This window comes from Anolis sagrei, chromosome 8, assembly GCF_037176765.1.
Source record: "Anolis sagrei isolate rAnoSag1 chromosome 8, rAnoSag1.mat, whole genome shotgun sequence".
NCBI lineage: Eukaryota > Metazoa > Chordata > Lepidosauria > Squamata > Dactyloidae > Anolis > Anolis sagrei.
The window spans coordinates 5688376-5705854 of NC_090028.1; the positions used below are offsets into that span (position 1 = coordinate 5688376).

Sequence of the window (17479 nt, forward strand, 5' to 3'; positions counted from 1 at the left end):
AGTTTCTCTATCTAAATAACTCAATCGTTCTTACAATGGTTTTTTCAGAGTTACCTTCCTGACCAACAGCACATCTGAAGCTTTCTTCTCTACTGAAGGAGGCAGGAGATCTCATCCCCTGGAAAAAGGGCGGTCTCTAGACCCAAAGAGATACTTTTCTAAACCAATAACTGCAGAGGGCCTGCAGTCTGGCTTTCCAGACTCTGATACTGTTTAACTTCCAGGACTACCACCTCACCCGCCTCATAGGAAACCTGCTACAAAACAGGAGCTTTTTTGTTGAGTCCCAGGGCCAGAGAAGCAGATGGCAGAAACAGAAGAACAGCCTGCCTCAGGGGAGCGTGCTTGCTCCATCCATGTTCAACATCTACACAAATGACCAGCCACTACCAGAATGGACAGAGAGTTTCATCTATGCTGATGATCGTGCCATCACCGCTCAAGCAGGGAGCTTTGAGACGGTAGAACAGATGCTCTCCGAAGCTCTAGGTGCTCTTATTGCCTATTACAGGGAAAACCAGCTGATCCCTAATCCATCTAAAACACAGACATGTGCCTTTCACCTTAAGAACAGACAAACATCCCGAGCTCTGAGGATTACCTGGGAAGGAATCCCACTGGAGCATTGCAGCACACCCAAATATCTGGGAGTCACTCTGGACCGTGCTCTTACCTACAAGTAGCACTGCCTGAACATCAAGAAAAAAGCGGGCGCTAGAAACAATATCATATGAAAGCTGACTGGCACAACCTGGGGATCACAACCAGATACAGTGAAGACATCTGCCCTTGCGCTATGCTACTCTGCTGCTGAGTATGCATGCCCAGTGTGGAACACATCTCACCACACTAAAACAGTGGATGTGGCTCTTAATGAGACATGCTGCATTATCACGGGGTGTCTGCGCCCCACACCACTGGAGAAATTACACTGCTTAGCCAGTATCGCACCACCTGACACCCGCCGGGAAGTAGCAGCCAATAGTGAAAGGACCAAGGCAGTGACATCTCCAGCTCACCCCCTGTTTGGGTATCAGCCAGCACGTCAACGACTTAAATCTAGAAATAGTTTTCCAAGATCTACAGAGACACTCGCTGGAACAACTCAGCAAGCGAGAGTCCCAAAGTGGCAGGCTCAAACCCAGAACCTCAACCAATGGCTGACACCAAGTGAGAGACTCCCCCCTGGGCACACAGAAGACTGGGCGACTTGGAAGACGCTGAACAGACTGCGCTCTGGCACCACGAGATGCAGAGCCAACCTTAAGAAATGGGGCCACAGGGTGGAATCCACAATATGCGAGTGTGGAGAAGAGCAAACCACTGACCACCTGCTGCAATGCAACCTGAGCCCTGCCACATGCACAAGGGAGGACCTTCTTGCGGCAACACCAGAGGCACTCCAAGGGGCCAGATACTGGTCAAAGGACATTTAATCAACTACCAAACTTGCAAATTCTGTGTTTTGTCTGCTTGTTTGTTTGTTTTTGTTAAAAATGTAATACAAATGTCTGGTTGCTGATGACACGATAAATAAAATGAACCTCGTATCGGTGCTTGATGTGCTTCCACAGCTTCCCTTTGTTGAGGTGCTCGAAGAGGGCGTCGGCGCCTTGGTCGAAGGCCCGCTCGAAGGTCAAGGCGCCCACGGCAATGCTGAGTGTGAAGGTCGATGTCCGCCGAAAGAGCAAATTGTACAGCCGCCGGCTCAGCACCATTTTGGATTTCTTTCTGCACTGCGCATCACCAGTGCTGTTTTTTCCTACTGCGCATGCGTTTCTGCCATTAACGAAGCTGTTTCGGAAGTTTTGGAAAAAGAATTAGACTTTAGAATCGAACCACCAGCGCCCCCAACATCCAAAACAAGTTTTGAACCATTTTTGTTGGATCAAACAAGTCTAATAGGCACATATATGTGCGTGTGTTTTTATATATACACACATATGCACACACAAACAATAGATAGGGTAGATATGGAAGAGACCCCAAGGGGCTGTCCAGTCCAATCCTATTCTGTCCTGCAAGAAGACACCATCAAAGCCTTCCAGACAGATGAGCATCCAGCCATACTTATGATAGACACATATATGTGTTTGTGTGAATACACACACACACACACACACACACACACACACACATGAGACATCGAATTTTTGAGTTGGAAAGGACTCCAGTGCAACCCACTTCTGCCCTGCAAGAAGACACCATCAAAGCCTTCCAGACAGATGGCCATCCAGCCATACTTATGATAGACATATATATGTGTTTGTGTTAATGTGTACACACACACACACACATATGAGACATCGAATTTTTGAGTTGGAAGGGACTCCAGTGCAACCCTCTTCTGCCCTGGAAGAAGACACCATCAAAGCCCTCCAGATAGATGGCCATCCAGCCATACTTATGATAGACACATATATGTGTTTGTGTGAATGTATACACACACACACACATACACACAAGTTGGATGGGACTCCAGTGCAACTCTCTTCTGCCCTGCAAGAAGACACCATCAAAGCCCTCCAGATAGATGGCCATCCAGCCATACTTATGATAGACACATATATGTGTTTGTGTGAATGTATACACACACACACACACACAAGTTGGATGGGACTCCAGTGCAACTCTCTTCTGCCCTGCAAGAAGACACCATCAAAGCCCTCCAGATAGATGGCCATCCAGCCATACTTATGATAAACACATATATGTGTTTGTGTGAATGTATACACACACACACACACACAAGTTGGATGGGACTCCAGTGCAACTCTCTTCTGCCCTGCAAGAAGACACCATCAAAGCCCTCCAGATAGATGGCCATCCAGCCATACTTATGATAGACACATATATGTGTTTGTGTGAATGTATACACACACACACACACACACACAAGTTGGATGGGACTCCAGTGCAACTCTCTTCTGCCCTGCAAGAAGACACCATCAAAGCCTTCCAGACAGATGGCCATCCAGCCATACTTATGATAGACAGATATATGTGTTTGTGTGAATGTACGAGACATAGAATTTTTGAGTTAGAAGGGACTCTAGTACAACCCTCTTCTGCCCTGCAAGAAGACACCATCAAAGCCCTCCATGCAGATGGCCAGCCAGCCATAAATAGGATAGACCAGGCCTGGGCCAACTTGGGCCCTCCAGGTGTTTTGGACTACAACTCCCACCATTCCTAACAGCCTTAGGAATGGTGGGAGTTGTAGTCCAAAACACCTGGAGGGCCCAAGTTGGCCTAGGCTTTGCTTATCCTAATTATGGCTGGCTGGCCATCTGCATGGGGGGCTTTGATGGTTTCCTCTGGCCTGGCCCGCCTCCCATAGCCCTCCCGAGGCCTTTTTCTCTCACCTCAGCCTGGCAGCTCGCCTCCTCGGCCTTCTCCATAGAGTCCCTTCCAAAAGGCCTTCGACGTTCCTGTCCTCCCCCTCCTTTCCTTCCCGTCGCCTAGGCAACTGGCACTTCCGGCATCCGGTGGGAGGAGAGAGCCAATCAGTGGCTAAGGCGGGAGCTTTCTCCTCCGGCCAATGAGCGGGCGCGAAAGGGATAGCCAATCAGGAAGGAGAGGGGGCGGTCCCTAGTTGGTGCCTGGTTTTGTTTGCTTATTGGGAGAACTTAGAAGCAATATATATATATATATATATATATATATATATATATATATATTCACATTCTAATGTGACATATATATATATATATAAAAAAACTATAATATATATAATATATAATGTATATAATATAATGTATATAATGTTATATACATGTGTGTGTGTGATACTATATATATATATATATATATATATATATATATATATATATATATATATGTGATACTATACATATATATGCTATGTATGTGTGTGTGTGTATGTTAGGCGATATTAGGAGCAATATATATAACACTATACATATATACTGTATATATATGTGTGTGTGTGTGTGTGGTGATGTTATACATACATATATGTGTGTGTGTGTGTGTTAAGCAATATATAACGTGTGTGTGTTATATAATGCCTAACAACATACATACATACATCTATGTATGTGTATGTATGTATGTATATGTATATAACACTATGTAACACTATACATATACACACTATGTGTGTGTGTGTGTGTTAGGAGCAATATATATAGCACTATACATATATACACTGTATGGATATGTGTGTGTTAGGTGATGTTATACATACATATATGTGTGTCTGTGTGTGTTAGGCAATATATAACATATATATGTGTGTGTGTTATATAATATCTAACAACACACACACAGGCACACACACATATATATGTGTGTGTGTATATGAATATAACACTATGTAACACTATACATATACACACTATGTGTGTGTGTGTATGTTAGGCGATGTTAGGAGCAATATATATAACACTACATATATACACTGTATATATATACATATGTGTGTGTGTGTGTTAGGTGATGTTATACATACATATATGTGTGTCTGTGTGTGTTAGGCGATATATAACATAGATGTGTGTATGTTATATAATGCCTAACAAATACATACATACATGTATGTATATGTATATAACACTATGTAACACTATACATATATACACTGTGTGTGTGTGTATGTTAGGCGATGTTAGGAGCAATATATATAGCACTATACATATATACACTGTATGTATATGTGTGTGTGTGAGGTGATGTTAGGAGCAATATGTATAGCACTATACATATATACACTGTATATATGTGTGTGTGTTAGGTGATGTTATACATACATATATGTGTGTCTGTATGTATGTATATGTATATAACACTATGTAACACACACACATATGTGTGTGTGTGTGTATATGAATATAACACTATGTAACACTATACATATACACACTGTGTGTGTGTATATGTTTGGAGATGTTATGAGCAATATATATAACACTATGTAACACTATACATATACACACTATGGATATGTGTGTATATGTGTGTATGTGTATATATATGTGTGTCTGTGTGTGTTAGGCAATATATAACATATACATATGTATGTGTTATATAATGCCTAACAACATACATACGTATGTATGTATGTATATGAATATAACACTATGTAACACTATACATATACACCCAATGTGTGTGTGCGCGTATATATATGTTTGGAGATGTTATGAGCAATATATATAACACTATAACATTATACATACACACTATGGATATGTGTGTATATGTGTGTATGTGTATATATGTGTGTGTGTGTTAGGTGATGTTATACATACATACATATATATATGTTTGTTAGGCAATATATAACATATATACATATATGTTAGGCTGTCTCTCTCTCTAACACTATGTAACACTATACATATACACACTGTGCGTGTGTGTATATATATGTTTGGAGATGTTATGAGCAATATATATAACACTGTAACATTATACATATACACACTATGTGTGTGTGTGTATATGTATATATGTGTATGTGTATATATGTGTGTGTGTTAGGTGATGTTATACATACACACACGCACACTTCTCGGTCTTTTGAGCCTTTTGGCTAAGATCAAGTGTAGTACACACACACACACACACACACATAAGGCAATATATAACATATATACATATATGTTATGCTCTCTCTCTCTCTCTCTCTCTCTATATATATATAACACTGTATAACTCTATACATATACACACTATGTGTGTGTGTGTGTACATGTTTGGAGATGTTATGAGCAATATATAGAACACTGTGTGACATTATACATATACACACTATGTATATGTGTTTATATGTATATATGTGTGTGTATATATATATGTTAGGTAATTTAGGAGCAATATATATAACACTATGTGATACTATATATATGTACACTATGTATATATGTATATGTAAATATATATGTGTGTGTGTTAGGAGATATTAGGAACAATATATATAACACTATGTGATACTATACATATATACACTATGTACTGTATATATGTGTGTATGTATATATACGTGTGTGTGTTAGATATTAGGAGCAATATATATAAAACTGTGTAACATTATACATATACACGCTATGTATATGTGTGTATATGTAGATATGTGTGTGTGTGTATATGTTAGGCAATTTAGGAACAATATATATATAACACTATACGTATATACACTATGTATATATGTATGTGTGTGTATGTTAGGCGATGTTAGAAGCAATATATATGTAACACTATACATATACACACTATGTGTGTGTGTATATATATATATGTTTGGAGATGTTAGAAGCAATATGTAACATTACGCATATATACACTATGTATTTGTTATTATTCATAATAATTAATTATAATTGTTAATAATTAATAATTGTTGTCACACCAGCAGCCTAATCTTTAGTGCCGTGCCTCTTCCCTATAGAACTAACACAGTTTGGCATCACTTTTAACTCCTATAGGAGGCCCCGTTGGCGCAGTGGGTTAAACCGCTGAGCTGCTGAACTTGTTAACTAAAAGGTTGCAGGTACAAATCCAGGGAGCAGGGTGAGCTCCTGCTGTTAGCCCCAACTTCTGCAAACCTAGCAGTTCGAAAATATACAAATGTGAGTAGATCAATATGTGGGAAGTTAGCAGCACTCCATGCAGTCATGCTGGCCACATGTTCTTGGAGGTGTCTATGAACAACGCCGGTTCTTTGGTTTAGAAATGGAGATGAGCACCAACCCAAAGGGTCGGACACAACTGGACTTAATGTCGGGGAAAAACCTTTACCCCATAACCGGTATAGAACGCTGGGAGTTGTAGTTTTGAAGAGACATAGGTTGGAATTGAAACCGGTGCTATTTGCTTTATAAATATATTCAACAAATTTGCTAATGAGAAACTGCTTAATTGCTTAACACGTGAATTCAATTCAGCAATATTGCAAATTTGTATCAACCACCACTGCTTTGATTTGCAAAACAACATCGTGTGTATATGGATAATGGCCTCATAGCAGCCCTTTGTAAGTCCCTATTTAGTCCCCCAAAGTAGTAGTAGTAATAGTAGTAATAATAATAGCCATTAGCCCCCTCCCCTTATATTTTTTTAACACTAGCATTAACAAAATCCACGGATAATAACATTTTTTTTCTTGGTGTCTTTGTTTGTAGGCTTGTTCCTGGGGTGCCCAGAAGGGAGTCTCTCATTTGGTACCAGCCATCGATTGAAGTTCTGGGTTTGAGCCTGCCACTTTTGGACTCTCGCTTGCTGAGTTGTTCCAGCAAGTGTCTCTGTAGATCTTAGAAAACTATTTCTTGATTTAAGTCATTGGCGTGCTGGCTGATACCCAAACAGGCTGGAGATGCCTCTGCCTTGGTCCTTTCACTATTGGCTGCTACTTCCCGGCGGATGTCAGGTGGTGCAATACCGGCTAGGCAGTGTAGTTTCTCCAGTGGTGGAGGGCGCAGACACCCCATAATAATGTGGCATGTCTCATTAAGAGCCACATCCACTGTTTTAGTGTGGTGAGATGTGTTCCACACTGGGCATGCATACTCAGCTGCAGAGTAGCATAGCGCAAGGGCAGATGTCTTCACTGTATCTGGTTGTGATCCCCAGGTTGTGCCAGTCAGCTTTCGTATGATATTGTTTCTAGCGCCCACTTTTTGTTTGATGTTCAGGCAGTGCTTCTTGTAGGTCAGAGCACTGTCCAGAGTGACTCCCAGGGATTTGGGTGCGCTGCAATGCTCCAGTGGGATTCCTTCCCAGGTCATCCTCAGAGCTCGGGATGCTTGTCTGTTCTTAAGGTGAAAAGCACGTCTGTGTTTTGGATGGATTAGGGATCAGCTGGTTTTCCCTGTAATAGGCAGTAAGAGCACCTAGAGCTTCGGAGAGCTTCCGTTCAACCATCCCAAAGCTCCCTGCTTGAGAGGTGATGGCACGATCATCAGCATAGATGAAGCTCTCTGTCCCTTCTGGCAGTGGCTGGACATTTGTGTAGATGTTGAACATGGATGGAGCAAGCACGCTCCCCTGAGGCAGGCCGTTCTTCTGTTTCCGCCATCTGCTTCTCTGGCCCTGGAACTCAACAAAAAAGCTCCTGTTTTGTAGCAGGTTTCCTATGAGGCGGGTGAGGTGGTCGTCCTTTGTGATATTCTACATTTTTCTCAGGAGGAGGCGGTGGTTCACAGTATCATAAGCCGCTGACAGGTCTATGAAGACAACTCCTGTGATCTGCTGCCTCTCAAAGCCATCTTCTATGTGCTCAGTCAGGTTCAGCACTCTCAATGTGCAGGTTTTGCCTTTCCTGAAGCCAGCCTGCTGTGGAATCAGACATACGTCTATTTTTTTCCATAATTCAATTGATGGCTGGTACCAAATGAGAGACTTCCTCATCTCCAGCCCATTCTCTGTTTGGGTATTAGCCAGTACACCAACGACTTAACAATCAGGGACAGCTAATCGACTCTCAACAAAAGACTGCCACAAGCACTGCCAGGCCATCAAATGATAATCGAGGTGGTCAGTTGAAACATTTACACCTAGCTCCAGCAGACAAGAGTCCTTTGTCATTCCACAGATATATAAACCCTTTTCCCTAGTTCCAACAGACCTCACTACCTCTGAGGATGCTTGCCACAGATGCAGGCAAAACGTCAGGAGAAAATGCCTCTAGAACATGGCCATATAGCCCGAAAAGAACTACAACAACCCATTGATTCTGGCCATGAAAGCCTTCGACAATACAATGTATTGATGATTTTGTATAATGTTTTAAAAATGATTTTACTGTTTTAATTGTCATTTTATGGTGTATATGTTGTTTGCATCATTTGATGCTTATGTGAGGTCGCCCTGAGTCCCCTTTATGGGGAGAAGGGCGGGGTAGAAATGTACAAAATAATTAATAATTAATAATAATAATAATAATATAGACGAAACAATAGATCATATCCTGAGTTGCTGCAAGATCGTGCAGACAGACTACAAGCAGAGGCACAACACCCTTGCTCAGATGATTCATTGGAACTTGTGCCACAAAGACCATCTGCCTGCAAGAAAGAACTGGTGGGATCACAAGCCGGAAAAAGTTATAGAGAATGAAAACGTCAAGCTACTCTGGGACTTCCGGATTCAGACAGACAGAGTTTTGGAACATAATACTCCTGACCTCACAATTGTGTTTAGTATGGATCATCGATGTTGCAATCCCAGGTGACAGCAGGACTGCAGAGAAACAACTGTGATCCAATTCAACAGCCAGCAGAGTGTCTGCTGTGGACTCATCTTGTTGTGTTTCAAATAATAATAATAATAATAATAATAATAATAATAATAATCAAAGTATGGATCATTAATGTCGCAATCCCAGGTGACAGCAGGATTGAAGAGAAACAACTGGAAAAGCTGATACTATATGAGGATTTAAAAATTGAACTGCAAAGACTCTGGGACAAATCAGTCAAGGTGGTCCCAGTGGTGATCGGCACACTGGGTGCAGTGCCTCAAGACCTTGGCCTGCACTTAAACAAAATTGGCGCTGACATGATTACCATCTGCCAGCTGCAGAAGGCCACCTTACTGGGGTCTGCATGCATTATTCAGCGATACATCACACAGTTCTAGACACTTGGGAAGTGTCCGACGTGTAATCCAATACAACAGCCAGGAGAGTGTCTGCTGTGGATTCATCTTGTTGTGTTTCAAATAAATAAATAAATAAATAAATAAATAAAAATAAAGATCGAACTGCAAAGACTCTGGCACAAGCCAGTCAAGGTGGACCCAGTGGTGATGGGCACACTGGGTGTAGCGCCTAAAGACCTTGGCCTGCACTTAAACACAATCGGCGCTGACAAAATTACCATCCATCAGGTTCAAAAGGCCACCTTACTGGGATCTGCATGCATTATTCGCTGATACATCACACAGTCCTAGACACTTGGGAATTATCCAACGTGTGATCCAATAAAACAGCCAGCAGAGTGTCTGCTGTGGACTCATCTTGTTGTGTTTCTAATAATAATAATAATAATAATAATAATAATAATAATAATCAGGATTGCAGAGAAACATCTGGAAAAGCTGACATGATACGAGGATTTAAAAATCGAACTGCAAAGACTCTGGCACAAACCAGTCAAGGTGGTCCCAGTGGTGATTGGCACACTGGGTGCAGTGCCTAAAGACCTTGGCCTCCACTTAAACACAATCGGCACTGGCAAAATCACCATCTGCCAACTGCAGAAGGCCACCTTACTGGGATCTGCACACATTATTCGCCGATACATCACACAATTCTAGACACTTGGGAAGTGTCCGACGTGTGATCCAATACAACAGCCAGCAGAGTGTCTGCTGTGGACTCATCTTGTGTTTGAAATAATAATAATAATAATAATAGATAATTGAACTTAAGGTAAGAGTTTGGGAATGTTACTTGTTTGGGCCAGATACGTGGAGTGATGAGCAAGGAGCGAGATCGGAAATTCAGAAAATGTTTTATGTACGTATGTGTACGCTTTAAAAATTTTTTAGATTTTACACAAGGTTCAATGCGTTGTGCGCATTTCCACCGAATTAAACTGTGCATACAGCCTCGTATACAGCAAGAGATCATTGGAAGCTCTAGTATTCCACAATTCAATAGGAAGCTGGAGCAAAAGTGAACAGGATCGCTCCAATGCAATTGGTCTCTGACGGCGTCCAAATATAATTCTAAATCTGTTACATCCAGTTCGACCCAAACAGAAGTTTCACCGACATAAGCCGACTCGCTTTTCAAAAACATGTATTTCTTCCAAAAACAATATTAACAAGATCTTTCCCTATAGATCTCGACCCTTTTTTTTCGAAATGTACAGGATTTGCAAGAACAGAATTTCATGTTTTGTTTTGTTTTCTTAAAAAAAGAAGCACAATGATCGATGGTACCTTAAAAACACTGAGAATATCAAACGTTATCGTTCCAGTCTGGCACACTGCAATTGCGAGAATTCCTCCTGAAAAATCGTTTTCCTTTTTCACAACAACAACAACAACAAAAAATATGCAGGGACTGAAACCGAAGGAAACCGGAAACGCTGCAAATGAAAATATCACTTATTTTTGCAGTTTTTTAAAAAAGAGAGAGAAAAAAAGACACAACCAATGTTCTTTGGAATCACTGAGTTATCAAAAAGATTTTGGATTCTTCTAGAGTCTTCGTGCCATCTTCTTCATGTAGGTTTTTCAAGTCTTGGAACATTAGAGAAGGTCTCTGACCAGCAGGAAGCTACATCGACCAAGAAATATTGGTACACTTTTTTTTTTGTTTCCGACACAGGACGACGGCTACAAATAAAAAGGTTCTCAAGAGTCCGATATGCCTCCTGGGAGATGGGAGAGGATGAATTACTTGTGTTTCCAGTGCAAAATAAGTCTTCAGGACACAAAAAAAGGCAAGGGGAAGGAGCAAAGGAAGAGAGAGAAAGGGAGGAAAGGAAGACATGGGGAGGGAATGGGATTCTCCAGTGGTTTTGGCCGGAGACAAACCGACAGGCCACTCAAGCTTCACCACCGACTTTCATTACTGCTAAAAAGAGACATTCCACGGCTCTGAGGCAGCAGCGTGATTGAACAGGTTCCCATCGACGGTCCGTTACGGAAACGCCCCACAACTGGGCCTCGGTTTGCGTAGCCTTCTCCTCCTCTTCCTGCTTCCATGGGTTCCAGATGGAATGGGTCAGCAGCCAGTCCTCCGGAGAGAAAAAGTGTTCGCCGCGTGTCATGAAATGTGAGAGATCTGTCGGACCCGGGTCTGGATCTCTTGCCGACACAAAGGGCAGGTCTCCAGCTGCAAGGCACACTCCATGCACAGGTCACTGGAGGGAAGACAAGAAGCAGGTCAGTAAAGGCTGCAATCTGTATATTTATTGGCCTACTCTATTATTATCCCATTTTTCTCCCAATATAGGACTCGAGGCAGCTAGTAGCAAACATAACACAGTGCAATTAAAATAGAGCAAATGCATTAAACTATCTTATCTATCTGGGTTGTTGTAGGTTTTTTCGGGCTATATGGCCATGGTCTAGAGACATTTTCTCCTGACGTTTCGCCTGCATCTATGGCAAGCATCCTCAGAGGTAGTGAGGATGCTTGTCATAGATGCAGGCGAAACTTCAGGAGAGAATGCCTCTAGACCATGGCCATATAGCCCGAAAAAACCTACAACAACCCAGTGATTCCGGCCATGAAAGCCTTCGACAATATCTATCTATCTATCTATCTATCTATCTATCTATCTATCTATCTATTATTTGAAACAAAATAAGATTAGTATACCACAACAATATCACTCTGCTGGCCTTTGTATTGGATCACACACCGGACACTTCCTAAGTGTGATGTATCAGCAAATAATGCATGCAGATTCGAGCAGGGTGGCTTTTTGCAGCTGAGAGATGGTTATTTTGTCAGCACCGATTGTGTTTAAGTGTGGGCCAAAGTCTTTACACCCAGTGTGCGACCACTACTGGGACCACTTTGACTGGCCAGAGTCTTTGCAGTTCGATCTTTAAATCCGCATATCATGTCAGCTTTTCCTGTTGTTTCTCTGCAATCCTGCTGTCACCTGGGATTGCGACATTGATGATCCATTTTTTAACACGATCGTAAGGTGGGGACTCTTGTGCTCCAGAACTCTGTCTGTCTGAATTCGGAAGTCCCAGAGGAGTTTGGCGTGTTCATTCTCTGTAACTTTTTCTGGCTTGTGATCCCACCAGTTTTTGTCGCAGGCAGATGGTATTTGTGGCACAAGTTCCAATGAATCATCTGAGCAATAGTGTTGTGCCTCTGCTTGTAGTCTGTCTGCACGATCTTCTTGCAGCAGCTCAGGATGGGATGTATTGTTTCATCTGCTTCCTTGCAGAGTCTACACTTGGGATTTGTCGTCGACTTTTCAATTCTGGCTTTGATGGCCTTGGTTCGAATGGCTTGTTCTTGGGCTCTTTTGTCTCCTTTTTCAGAGTTCCATTTGTGAGCCACAGCCATGTTTTTCTTTGTCAATTTGGCTCTCAATTTTCCCCAGGAACTGTCCATGGAGAGCCTTCTTTCACCAGTTTTCTCTTCTGCTAGTTTGAGTTTTTGTATTCCCTCTTTGTCTTTTGCACTTGAAGCAGTTGTTGTATTATTATTATTATTATTATTATTATTATTATTATTATTAGAGACACAACAAGATGAATCCACAATCCATACTTTGTTTTTTAACACGATCGTGAGGTCAGGAGTTTTGTACTCCAAAATTGTGTTGTTATTGTTGTTGTTGTTGTTGTTGTTGTTGTTGTTGTTGCTGTTATCCTGCTTTTTCTCTCTCAACAAAAAGTCTATCATCTGTCTATCTGTCTATCTGTCTATCTGTCTGTCTGTCTGTCTATCTGTCTGCCTATCTATCTATCTATCTATCTATCTATCTATCTATCTATCTGTCACAAATGCTGTTGGCTTGGAAAAGTGGCCCTTGGTGATATCACAAGGAATAAAAGAGGTGACATGTGCATAGGGGAGAGGGAGGAAAGAGCCACAAAGAAAACCATATTGCCAGATCTGGAGAAGGGAGAAAGGGAAAAGAGAGGGGACGGGGAAGAGAGAAAACAGGGAAGTAAAAGAGAAAGAAGGAAAGGAAGGAAGGCAGAAAGGAAGTAAGAAGAGAGAAAGAAAGAGAAATAAAGGAAGGAAAATGGAAGGAAAGAAAGAGAAAACAAAGGGGGAAAGGTATGAAAGGAGGAGGAAGGGAAGGAAAGAAAAAAGGAAGGAAGGAAGGAAGGAAGGAAGGAAGGAAGGAAGCAAGCAAGCAAGCATCGGGCCTTTCTGACACCTGGGCAACACTAGGTATATACATTATCTGTCTGTCTGTCTGTCTGTCTGTCTGTCTGTCTGTCTGTCTATCTATCTATCTATCTATCTATCTATCTATCTATCTATCTATCTATAAAAATGAATTGGTTGTGTCCTGGAACATAAAAACATCACAATACATTTAAAATTCCTCTTTTAGATTGCCTTTATAGCTGGTCTTGTCTGGCTTTTACTATTCATCTAATATTTACTGTTCTGTCGCCGCTGGAGCTAAAATTAAATACTTCTAAGAGAGGATGCAAGGCTTGCGTCCAGCGGGAAGCCCGGGGGCCCGAGAAGGAGCCTTTAGAGGAACTTTCCCTACTAAGCAGCCTTTAGGAGACTTGAACTTAAATACAACAGTCTTTATTAACGAACAAGCAGGAATTGTAAGATTTCTAAATAGTCTATTGGGTTTTGCAGTCTTGTTTACAAGAAACAGGCACTATCTTCAAGAAACTTTGTTTAACAGAAAAATTCCCCTTTAAAGCTCCTCCCAGGCTGCTGTGAACTTAAACCTAACTAGTTTGAGTCTGCTACCGGCTGAACTGCGTCTCAGAACCGAACAGGCGTACCATCAGGCTTGAAATCACTTAGCTGAAGATGAAGAGTTGTTATTCCCTCCGGAGGTCCTCAAGGCTGTGAAGCTGTTCCCTGGAACCCTTTGGCAATCCGTAGAGACCTTTAATCTGTTCTTCCCCAGGAACTCTTAAAAGACGAAGCTTTTGCACAGGAGGAACGTCTGTACGCATCCTCTGCCTTGGCTTCCCTTGCTGTAACTAACTGAAAAATGGCCCCTTCCCTCCAAAAGGCAAAAAGGGGATGGGACCAGGGATCCTAACTATAATTGGCAGGTGGCTTGCCCTATGATTGCAGCCTATAACAGGAAGCCACCCTGCTGCAAAATCCCAAGCCTGGGATTGCAAACAAACATTAACTGCAAAGCAAACAAAATAGGAGCTCCTGGTACAGCTGTACCAGCACATTTACTATCCCCATGAGCTGCCTTGGGTTCCAAAGGCAATATATAATTCCAATAATAAGGCACATAGCTATGCCATATCAATATATGGCAAACTACAAAAAAACCCATCCCTCCCACATAAAAAGAATATAAATTGTACCTATGTCCACATGGCCTGAGTTCAGTGTCGGCTATTTCATCACAGCAAAGGGTGCAGCAATTTTCTCGGATGCTCACTTGCTTCAACAAGGCCAAGCGTCTGTGTCTGAAGGCGAGAAATGCCAAACGGTATTGAAACCAAGAGTGTCAGGGCAACAGCAAAGGCTCATAAGAAATGTATATGAATATATATTCCATCACGCTATACAGCAGAACATCTCAGTTTCATGCCTGCAACCAATTCAGCATGCTGCAAGACGCAGGGAAAACCAGCTGATTCCTAACCCATCTAAAACGCAGATGTGTGCTTTTCACATTAACAAAAGACAAGCATCTTGAACTCTGAGGATGACCTGGGAAGGAATCCCAATGAAACACTGAAGTACACAGAAATAACTGGGAGTCACTCTGGACCATGCTCTGACTTACAAGAAGCTTGAATATCAAGCAAAAAGTGGGCGCTAGAAATAATATTATACGAAATCTGACTGGCACAACCTGGGAATCACAACCAGACACAGTTAAGACACCTGTCCTTTAATACTCTGCTGCTGAATATGCATGCCCAGTGTGGAATACCTCTCACCACGTCAAAACAGTGGATGTGGCCCTTAATGAGACATGCCGCATTATCACGGGGTGTCTGCGCCCCACACCACTGGAGAAATTACACTGTCTAACCGGTATCACACCACCTGACATCCGCCGGGAAGTGGCAGCCAATAGTGAAAGGACCAAGGCAGAGACATCTCCAGCTCATCCCCTGTTTGGGTATCAGCCAGCACGTCAACGACTTAAATCCAGACATAGTTTTCTTAGATCTACAGAGACACTCGCTGGAACACCTCAGCAAGCGAGAGTCCAGAAGTGGCAGGCTCAAACCCAGCACCTCAATCCATGGGTGATACCAGATGAGAGACTTCCCCCTGGGCACACAGAAGACTGGGTGACTTGAAAGGTCCTGAACAGACTGTGCTCTGGCACCTAGAGATGCAGAGCCAACCTTAAGAAATGGGGCTACAAAGTGGAATCCACGACATGCGAGTGTGGAGAAGAGCAAACCACAGACCCCTTACTACCCTGTGGTCTGAGCCCCGCCACATGCACAATGGAAGGCCTTCTCACAACAACACCAGAGGCACTCCAAGTGGCCAGTGTCTGGTCAAAGGACATTTAGTACAATGCCAAGTTTTTAACTTTGTGGGTTGTTGTAGGTTTTTTTTGGGCTGTATGGCCATGTTCTAGAGGCATTTTCTCCTGATGTTTCGCCTGCATCTATGGCAAGCATCCTCAGAGGTAGTGAGGTCTGTTGGAAGTAGGAAAATGGGTTTATATATCTGTGGAAAGACCAGGGTGGGACAAAGAACATTTGTCTGCTGGAGCTAGGTGTGAATGTTTCAACTGACCACCTTGATTGGCATTTAATGACCTGGCAGTTGTTTGGTGTGGCTTGTTAGTGCCTGGAGCAATCTTTTGTTGAGAGGTGATTACCTATCCCTGATTGTTTCTCTCTGTTGTTTTGCTGTTGTAATTTTGGAGTTTTTTTTAATATTGGTAGCCAGATTTTGTTCATTTTCATGGTTTCCTCCTTTCTGTTGAAATTATCCACACGCTTGTGGATTTCAATGGCTTCTCTGTGTAGTCTGACATGGTGGTTGTGAGAGTGGTCCAGCATTTCTGTGTTCTCCAATAATATGCTGTGTCCAGGTTGGTTCATCAGGTGCTCTGCTATGGCTGACTTCTCTGGTTGAAGTAGTCTGCAGTGCCTTTCATGTTCCTTGATTCGTGTCTGGGCAATGCTGCTGCGTTTGGTGGTCCCTCTGTAGACTTGTCCACAGCTGCATGGTATACGGTAGACTCCTGCAGAAGTGAGAGGATCCCTCTTGTCCTTTGCTCAACATAACATTTGTTGGATTTTCTTGGTGGGTCTGTAGATAGTTTGTATGTTGTGTTTCCTCATCAGCTTCCCTATGCGGTCAGAGGTTCCCTTGATGTATGGCAAGAGCACTTTTTCTCTGGGTGGATCTTTTGGGTGGACAAGAGGGATCCTCTCACCTCTGCAGGAGTCTACCGTATACCATGCAGCTGTGGACAAGTCTACAGAGGGACCACCAAACGCAGCAGCATTGCCCAGACAAGCATCAAGGAACATGAAAGGCACTGCAGACTACTTCAACCAGAGAAATCAGCCATAGCAGAGCACCTGATGAACCAGCCTGGACACAGCATATTATTTGAGAACACAGAAATGCTGGACCACACCAACAACCACCATGTCAGACTACACAGAGAAGCCATTGAAATCCACAAGCATGTGGACAATTTCAAGAGAAAGGAGGAAACCATGAAAATGAACAAAATCTGGCTACCAGTATTAAAAAACTCTAAAACTACAACAGCAAAACAGCAGAGAGGAAACAATCTGGGACATCTAATCACCTCTCAACAAAAAATTGCCCCAGGCACTGCCAGGCCATCAAATGTTAATCAAGATGGTCAGTTGA

The 17479-nt window shown here is 42.4% G+C and overlaps 1 protein-coding gene across 2 annotated transcripts in view; it reads right to left on the bottom strand.

Moving 5' to 3' along the window:
- Positions 1–10748: 10748 nt before the first annotated feature.
- The window catches only part of RSPRY1 (ring finger and SPRY domain containing 1), a 70196-nt gene continuing 63465 nt past the window's right edge, over positions 10749–17479 (bottom strand). For both annotated transcript variants that reach the window (XM_060788302.2, XM_067470992.1), the window contains exons 14-15: positions 14977–15081; positions 10749–11837 (exon numbers count right to left, since the gene is read on the bottom strand). In XM_060788302.2, the coding sequence (XP_060644285.2) occupies positions 11741–11837; positions 14977–15081 (202 nt within the window). In that variant the 3' untranslated portion in view covers positions 10749–11740. The remainder of the gene's footprint in view (positions 11838–14976; positions 15082–17479) is intronic.